Source organism: Sinocyclocheilus anshuiensis, unplaced genomic scaffold (genome assembly GCF_001515605.1).
Source record: "Sinocyclocheilus anshuiensis isolate Anshui unplaced genomic scaffold, SAMN03320099.WGS_v1.1 scaffold870, whole genome shotgun sequence".
Classification (NCBI taxonomy): domain Eukaryota; kingdom Metazoa; phylum Chordata; class Actinopteri; order Cypriniformes; family Cyprinidae; genus Sinocyclocheilus; species Sinocyclocheilus anshuiensis.
Window position 1 is genome coordinate 2,635,674 of NW_015540842.1, and position 8,835 is coordinate 2,644,508.

The 8,835-nt window shown below is 33.6% G+C and overlaps 2 protein-coding genes across 2 annotated transcripts in view; one reads left to right on the forward strand and one right to left on the reverse strand.

Annotated features, from left to right (window-relative positions):
• pdss1 (prenyl (decaprenyl) diphosphate synthase, subunit 1) overlaps nucleotides 1-5,993 on the reverse strand; it is a 9,201-nt gene extending 3,208 nt beyond the window's left edge. The window contains exons 1-9 of the mRNA XM_016484917.1: nucleotides 5,983-5,993; nucleotides 5,337-5,463; nucleotides 5,102-5,232; nucleotides 4,877-5,018; nucleotides 3,424-3,535; nucleotides 3,223-3,332; nucleotides 3,057-3,137; nucleotides 616-729; nucleotides 351-431 (exon numbers count right to left, since the gene is read on the reverse strand). Coding sequence (XP_016340403.1) covers nucleotides 351-431; nucleotides 616-729; nucleotides 3,057-3,137; nucleotides 3,223-3,332; nucleotides 3,424-3,535; nucleotides 4,877-5,018; nucleotides 5,102-5,232; nucleotides 5,337-5,463; nucleotides 5,983-5,993 — 909 coding nt within the window. The remainder of the gene's footprint in view (nucleotides 1-350; nucleotides 432-615; nucleotides 730-3,056; nucleotides 3,138-3,222; nucleotides 3,333-3,423; nucleotides 3,536-4,876; nucleotides 5,019-5,101; nucleotides 5,233-5,336; nucleotides 5,464-5,982) is intronic.
• Nucleotides 5,994-6,704: 711 nt separating this feature from the next.
• Nucleotides 6,705-8,835, forward strand: part of LOC107687526 (UPF0061 protein YdiU-like) — a 9,529-nt gene continuing 7,398 nt past the window's right edge. Inside the window, exons 1-2 of the mRNA XM_016484894.1 lie at nucleotides 6,705-6,932; nucleotides 7,009-7,127. Of these exons, the coding sequence (XP_016340380.1) occupies nucleotides 6,749-6,932; nucleotides 7,009-7,127 (303 nt within the window). The 5' untranslated portion in view covers nucleotides 6,705-6,748. The remainder of the gene's footprint in view (nucleotides 6,933-7,008; nucleotides 7,128-8,835) is intronic.

Here is an 8,835-nt window from a genome sequence, read left to right on the forward strand (position 1 = left end):
ACGAGACTCGAACCCACAACCTTTGGGTTACGAGTCCGACTCTCTAACCATTAGGCCACGACTTCCCCCATATATACATGTATACATAAATACACATACATACATGTATATATTAAGGAAAAATATGTTAGATTTATATATAAAATATTTATCGTTATATATAATATAACGATATTATACTTACAAGTCAAGTATAAATATAAATATATACAAATATTTTTTTAAATATATACATGTGTGTGTGTATTTAAATATACATAATAAATATACACACACATAATATGTAAACATAAACTTTTATTTTGCGATTAATCGTTTTGTAGCCCTAATTCAACACAAATCCTTCTCACCTTCAGGACATATTGCCAGGCTCGATCCACATCTCCATCAGAGCTGAAGCGTCTCATTATCATTGCATGCAGCTCGGGAAACTAAAGAGTGAAATCAGTGCGAGTATGGTTGAGAAGACTTTAGAAAAACAAAGCTACAGATTGTGTTACAGTTACGTTTATAGCTGTAATAAACCAAGTCAAACATTACACCCGATTCCCCTGAATCTGTACTTGAGGAAGTGACATCATATTGTGAGAGCACAGGTGTGTTAAGCAGTCATACCTGTTGACAAGCGAACAGAACGGGACCGGTGGCCAGACCCAGTTTGAGATCGGCAGCTGACGGCTTCCCCAGGCGCTTTGCACTGGAAGTGAAGTCCAGAATGTCATCCACAAGCTGAAAAACACGACACAACTAACTTTTTACTTGACTTTTACATGACACAATTCTTACAACATCATAATTTAAGATAAAACAATGTGAACTTTGATGAAATGCTTAAAGTTGCGGTGGATAATTACTACACTATTATGGTTGTGTAGTAAACAGAACTGCAATCTACCTGCTTGTCTGAGCAACTCCAGGCTGAAGTGTTTGAAACGTATTTACATAAGTCTATTTAGTGTCGCTTGTGAAGAAATGACACACTGATGCTTTACCTAGAAGAACCAGATGAAGTCTCAACTGATCACGTTCAGTTCATTAATAATTAACTATATTCATTTCCTACATTTGTAACTGCCAACAAAACAGCCATTATTAGCTTTGTGAAAAGAGACCACAGCAACAGCCACAACTTTTGATAGTAATGGTAAACTTCTTGCAAGTACAGAATCGAGTTCTTTTTTGCGGCTCACCGTGCGTAAACGGTCAAATACATACAAAATAGTGTCAAAATATAGAGTATTCACAGTCTTAGAATACACAGTTATGTCTTAAGTGAAAGCAAACCGTTGAGAAAGAAAATGCATGTTTTGTTATATTGGATCTGTGCATTAGGTCTTAAAATGACAGCAGTCTAATGCTTGTCTGTGTCCTTAATGTTAATCAAAAACCAAAAGGAAAAAAAAAATAGCTGCTCTTCACTAAATAACTTTCGTTGAATACTACTGTTAAAGCTACCTGAAAAAGCACTATTTAATTGGTTTGTTTTAATCTTTATTCTATTTATTTGTGCTAGTAACTGCTAGTGCTGTGTTCGAAACATCGATATGACGATGTATCGTCACAGAGATTTGACGATACGAGTATCGATACAGCTGTCTCAGTATCGATATCGCGGCACATGTGCGTAACGGCACGTAACGCTTAATTTGAATACAAGAACACCGTTTAAAATTTAGCAGAAAAGTGCAAGGTTTCTAAAAAATAATGAAGAGAGCATAATATACGGTATAGGCTACAACAAGGTTTAATCTCGCCGCAGAGGAACACAACCTGGGTTGCCTGATATAAAGAGACTTAATCCCCTAAACACAGCTTCCCATTTGCGCAATACGGAAATATCTGCTAAGTGTGTTATATGTGTTTTTGTCAACCTGGCAACCATATGTACGCGCACTCTCTCCACTGTGGATAAACGCGCTTGCTTTCTGAAAACACTGGTTAGCTTGCAGTTTAGCGGTCTCCACTTCAATATTCTATTCTCAGAAAAGTGTAATTTATCAAGTGTTCATTTATGAGAGAGAGAGAGAGAGAGAGAGAGAGGGGCTGTGTATGTATGAATTAACACCGTTTTGCCGTGTTTCTCTATTAACAGTAAAGCTGTGGCTTTAATTGCTTTAGAAATGATGTTGTTACCAGCTCCTTGTTGAGAAAGATAATGTAGCTCTTCAGCGATTAAGCTATTTTATTGATAACATTGTGGGGCAGAGCTAAAACGTTAGTCTGAGCGCTAAAAAGAATGTCTGTGCGCACGCAGCATGATCTAGTGACTAAACGTGTGTGCGTGAGGTAATTTACAGTGAAGACAGCGCATTAGTTTAGAACTCTTCTAATTTTTTTTTTTTTAACGTAGGGAGTGTGTTGATTTGTGCAATGATAACCTACCAGCAATGTTAAGATGATTTTAATATATTAGTACATTACAATATAAATTTATTAGAACGAGTACATTATTATTTATGGGCTTAAAAAACAAGATGCAAACAATCAGAATATTGTACCTGGTGGGTAGTGCACAATGTAAACATGAAACATATGCCATTACCTATATTGTACTGTGGTACAGTTATGAAGGCCCTTCATAATGCAGAGGTCAACTGTCTGCTCTGCCAATAGTTAGCAACGGCCCTATAGTATGCAGTGTAAACAGCTGTTTTACTAAATTCTTCTGAGGTGAAATTCAGTGCAGCCCCATATCATGATATGTATCGTATCGTGGCATATGTATCATGATATGCATCGTATCGTGACTTTGCTGGTGATACACAGCCCTAGTAACTGCTTATAATTTATTATTTTATTGCCGACTGTTTACTCGCCTTTTTTTTATTTAAAAAAAGCTGTTTCTTTGTATTGTTCAGTAAAGAAAGTTCATAAATAAATTGGCAATGTACACAGGCAACGTTCATATGTGCTTCATAAATATGAATTACAAAAATAAAGTAATAGTGATGATATTTAAATAATAGAATAATACACACACACACACATGCAAATGATAGGGCCAAAATAAATATAAAATCCAAGAGAAATTATTCACACATACGTCAGAAAATTACCTGGAATGCAATGCCAACATTTCGTCCATATTGATAGGCGATCTCATGCACCTCAGGATCAGAATTCACCAAAATTGACACCTACAATTCAAATGAAAAAACACTGGTGTTTAACTTCTTTTTCAGCTCTGAACTTCATCTTATTATTAAGACAGAACGTACATACTGCTTTACAACTGTTCGCAATGAGACTTGCGGTCTTCTTAAAGGTTTTCTCAAGGTAGTGCTTGAATCTCTCGTTTTCATTCTCTTTAGACCCCAGCTGCATGAATTCACCTGGAATTTAGCAACGAAAAATATATATTAAAAAATAAAAAAGTTCCACTTTATAAAACATGTATCATAAATCAAATCCAGACTGACTTACCTCGCACAAGGTCTTCTATGACTTGTGACAGCACAGACACTACTGTAGTGTTCCCAATACGTGCTAATGCCATGGATGCCGCTGACAGAATGAAATCTCCAGCCAGGATAGCCTAACAGTTCCAGATTAAAAAATTAAATAATAATAATATTGTTGCTTATTTTCAAATCACTAACAACAATTCATCAGATTTCACACTGAACATCAACAGGGTTTCTGAAGGTTTTATGAAAGCAAATTTTAAAAAGACCTTTATAAGACCAAGCACACAAAATTGGGAATAAATTGAAAAGAACACAGTGTGTCGATATAGTCTCTAAATGTAAATGTATTATATTAGCAATGTTTCAAGTATAAAAATACAACTTGCAACATTACTATAATTCGTTTTACAAAAAAAGCATATGTTTTGAATGCTTCTGCTCCAAACTACTAGAATCTGGAAATAACTTTAACTGTACCTTCTAATTACACTGCAAAAAAAAAAAAAAAAAAAAAAAAAAAAATTTTTTTTCCAAAAACTGTGCTGTTATTATAATAACTTTAGTATACATGCCAAAAAAAAAACTCTTCAAAAGGAGTCATCAACAGGTCTGAGTTGAAAAAAAAAATAAGCATATTGAAAGAATATGTTTTGATTATGTATTTTAAAAATTTGACATGTGACTTCACAGCTATTAAGGAAATATTTTGGCGTTCACAATAATTATAAACGATAAACTCATTTGATTCTAATGTGTTTTCAACAACACCATCAGTTTTATTGGCTTTTATTTGATGTTAAATGGTTAAAATTATTTATTTTTGCACTACTAAAACTACTTTTCACAGTATTTTCACAGTGAAGCTAGGCTATTTGACATATATTTCAGTCCTTACGTACAGTCTAAATATACAGTATATGTGTAGTTATACAGTAGCCTTTATATGCAGTATATTTACATAGGAAAAGGATCAGACTTTTTTTTTTTAATTAAAAAAATTCAAAGTCTATATCAAAATAATTGTATTTGTTCAAAACAATACAACAGCAATGTTTAAAAAAAATCTTCCTTCACATTTATATATATATATATATATATATATATATCACGAATATATATGTATATATAAAATATATATAAATATACATTACTCACTTAATGTTCCTCAGAATTCCTCAGAAAACTATACTTCATATGTTTAATTAGCATGTATCTTTTGCTTAATTACATTGTAATTATGCAATGTATCTTGACTTAAGGATATATATATATATATGTGTGTGTGCATGTATTGGGAAAAAAAAAAAATATTGTGGAAAATAATTTATATTTCACTTAACAAAATGTAATGGCATAACTTTAGGAATTTAATACTTTCTGCTTTGATTTAAGACCTTCATTTTTGAAAGGGCAAATTAAGATTTTATTAAGACCCTAAAATCTATCTTATGATCAGATGGGTTACTCACTTTTCTCTCTCCCCAGACTTGATTAATGGTGTTTTTGCCACGTCTTGTGTCTGAATCATCAATAACGTCATCATGCACCAGGCTGGCAGTGTGGATCATCTCAGAGATCATAGCGATGGAGCGCTGCGCCGGCAGCAGAACCCTGAAGACATCAGATCTGCGTTATTAACACTGACTGATGCATCACATTATGAATACACACACAGCGCTGAAGTGCTTTCTCACCCCTCTTTATTGCTGTGGACGTTACAAGCTCGAGCCATCAGGATTACAATCATTGGTCGAAAGGCTTTTCCCTTTCCATCAAAGTAATAATCACACAGCGCTTTCAGCTCCGCTTTAGAGACGAGCAACTGCTGAAATGGGAAGTTCAAAGGTCAGTTTCAGTACTTTGTTTTATAAGGCCTATAAGGCATAAAATGCTATAAAACTTTACATTGGGTAAGTGCTCTTGATGTACCTTTTTTATGTCTTCATATAAATTTTGCAAGTCTTTTTGTGCTAGTGAGAAAGGATCTTTTAGCTTTGTATCACTGCATATACTGCAACAGACTCGTGGTGTTCTGTACAGACATCTATTCCTGTGTCTGAAACACAAACATGCAAGTACTTAATAAACACATTAAACATTTGGGTAACACTTTATTTTAAGGTGTCCTTGTTACACATGTTACATGTACTTACTATAATAATTGCAATTAATTATACAGAATTACATCCAAGTAACCCTAAACTTATAGCAGTACATCTAGTTAATTAATATTACGTAGTACTTAAATGTATAATTATCACACTGTAACAAGGACACCTTAAGATAAAGCGTAACCAAAATTTGTTTTAAAAAAAGTTGTCCTTATTTATTAAAACAATAAATGAAAGAAGAAAATTACTTCAAAAACTATGAATGTACACATAAGTGAGATCAGGGCTTGTTGACACTTGGTGTATTAAAGTCAATTTCAAAATCTGTATCTTTTAAAAAAAAAATTGTTTAATAAAAAGTACAGTCATATAATATTCACATAACATTGTGAAATCATCAGTTGTGCTTAATATTTGTGGATACTGTGAAACATTTTATTTAGGATTCTTTGATAAATAGTTACAATAGAAACATCTTTTGGAATATTTTGTAACAATCTTTTGTAACATTTTAAATGTCTCTACTGTCACTTTTGATCAAGTTGACTGCAACCATACTGAAAAAGTAGTATTAATTTCGGGTTAGACTTTATTTTATGGTGTCCTTGTTACAGTGGAATTATACATTTAAGTACTGAGTAATATTAATTAACTACATGTACTTACTATATGGTTAGGGTTAGGATTTGTCTTAGGGTTACTTGTATGCAAGTATGCATAATGTACTGTTATTATAACAGTAAGTACATGTAACGTGTAACAAGGACACCTTAAATTTAAATTATATTATCGTTATTTTAGTTGATAGATATAAATAGATACATGTGTTAATAGATAAAATTAATTATTGCAACAATAAATATTGATTATTAATGAAATAGTTTTTTTATGACTTGGGGTTGCTGGAGATAAAAGTGTCCAGATGAGGTTTAATAGAAAATAGAAAAATGGGGAGGTGGCTTAAAAGGAAGAAAAAAAAGGTTCTGAATCTATAAAATTAAAAGTTCTGAATCCATATAATTAATAGATTTAATCAGTTGTATTTTGTAGGCACTAAAAAAAAAAAGAAAAGTCCAGAGATTCACATAGCTTTTTGAGCCCCCGAGCGCCCCCTAGTCGAACATCAGCGTATTGTTTGTGTAACAAAGGAAAGAGTACTGATTTCTCCTCTAGTTCTGTGATGAGGTTAAGTACGGATGCAAATAACTTGATGTTTGTGAGATTGATGTAATGACAAAACATGGTTTCACATTATTTTTATTTTTATCGTCCGTCGCTAGCACTACATGTAGGGACGAACAAGATTTCTGTGAGAGTAAAAGTTGTAATGAACGAGACTTTGAGCAGAATCACTTCTATACCAATGTAAAAACATACGGAGAAATACCACTGACATTATCACATAAACTTTCAGGTAAGATTTACATTATGAGTGTAAACATGCTGTTTTACACCTTGACTGACTGAATCACTGTCTGTGTGTTTTACAGATGCTCTCCCTCTTGATGAGGTGGATGGTCCTGTTATTCGTACCGTGAAGGGATGTGTGTTTTCAGAGTGTCAACCGACCCCTCTGAAAGAGCCCCTGACACTGGCTGCTGTGTCACAGGTAATAAACCCTTCAGCGAAACCTGGGGATATTGTTGTAGTTCTGATTCTGGCAAAATATCAGTGCTGGTACTACTAGATCTCAGTGCTGTGTTTGACACTGTCGATCATAACATACTACTAGAGAGACTGGAAAACTGGGTCGGGCTTTCTGGGATGGTAATCAAATGGTTCAGGTCATACTTAGAAGGGAGAGGTTATTATGTGAGTATAGGAGAGCACAAGTCTAAGTAGACATCCATGACATGCAGAGTCCCACAAGGCTAAATTCTTGCACCGCTCTTGTTTAGCCTGTATATGCTCCCACTAAGTCAAATAATGAGAAAGAACCAAATTGCCTATTTACCTAACTTTATCACCAAATGACTACAGACCCATTGACTCCCTCTGCCAATGCATTGATGAAATTAACAGTTGGATTATGTATAATCGTTTTCTATTAACTGTTTTAAATTCATTATAAACCTCTTAAATCAATTTTTAAATAATTTTCAAAGTTTTCAAATTCCTTGTTTTATTGTTATTGTTATTTTCTTTTCTTTGATGTAAAACACTTTGAATTACCATTGTGTATGAAATGTGCTATATAAATAAACTTGCCTTTCCTTGCCTTGCCTAGTAACTGTGCTTCTCTAATTGAAAAATTGTAGCTGCCAGTCAAAAGTTTGGTCACATCCAACCATTCTTTATTACTATTCTTGTTTACGTAAAAAAAAAGTAATAAAGTCATCATCATAATTTATTCATGCCCTTGTGAAAAAAGTAATACACATCAGCATACTTTTAACAAAAGTATCATTACTGAAATAATGTAGATTAAATAAATATACTCAAGTGTGAACAGAATGTAATCTTTTCGGACACTTAATTGCAAGTTAATTGCAATAAAATTAAAAGTTATTAAAGTTTAAATTCATATTAAATGCAGTTAGCTGATCTGTAGAGACCTATTTAAGTAGAACTTATGTACATCTTTATAATTGTAAGTACATCACTTAAGTTCATCACTTCTTTTGACTTTAAAATACGGTTAAAGTGTACTAACAAATGTACTGACAAATTTACATTGGTAAACTGAAATGTACTTGAATGGCATTTCTATTTAAACTTATATATATATCTGTAATGATGAAGTTGCAATTAAGTGCATTTGAAATATATAATTTAAAATGTAAAATCAAGTAGCACTACACTTAAAGGGGTCATATGATGCTATTTTAAAGATCATTATTTTGTGTATTTGGTGTAACAGAATATGTTGACATGCTTTAATGTTCAAAAAACACATTATTTTTCAAATACTGTACATTATTGTAGGTCCTCTATGCCCCGCCTCTCTCAAACACATCGTTTTCAACAAAGCCCCCTCCTTTGACAAGCGCAGTCTGCTCTGATTGGCCAGCTGACCCAGTGCATTGTGATTGGCCGAACACCGCAAGCACTCGTCGGAAATGTAACGCCCCTTACCATAATCGCAGCTTCAAGCTTTCAAAGTAAATATCAAGACAGTTAATAATGTCGTTAGTTTTACCATCAGTTCAAGCCCGAAAGGGCAACAGAGTCGCGTGACAGACACAGTGATGATGCAGTACACAAGCCACGGTTAAGACAGCTGACGTGCTATGATTTCTGACAGACATCAGAATTTTTTTCAGTTCACTCTCCTGTGATGTGACCCTGTTCCCCTCACACACACACACACACGACGC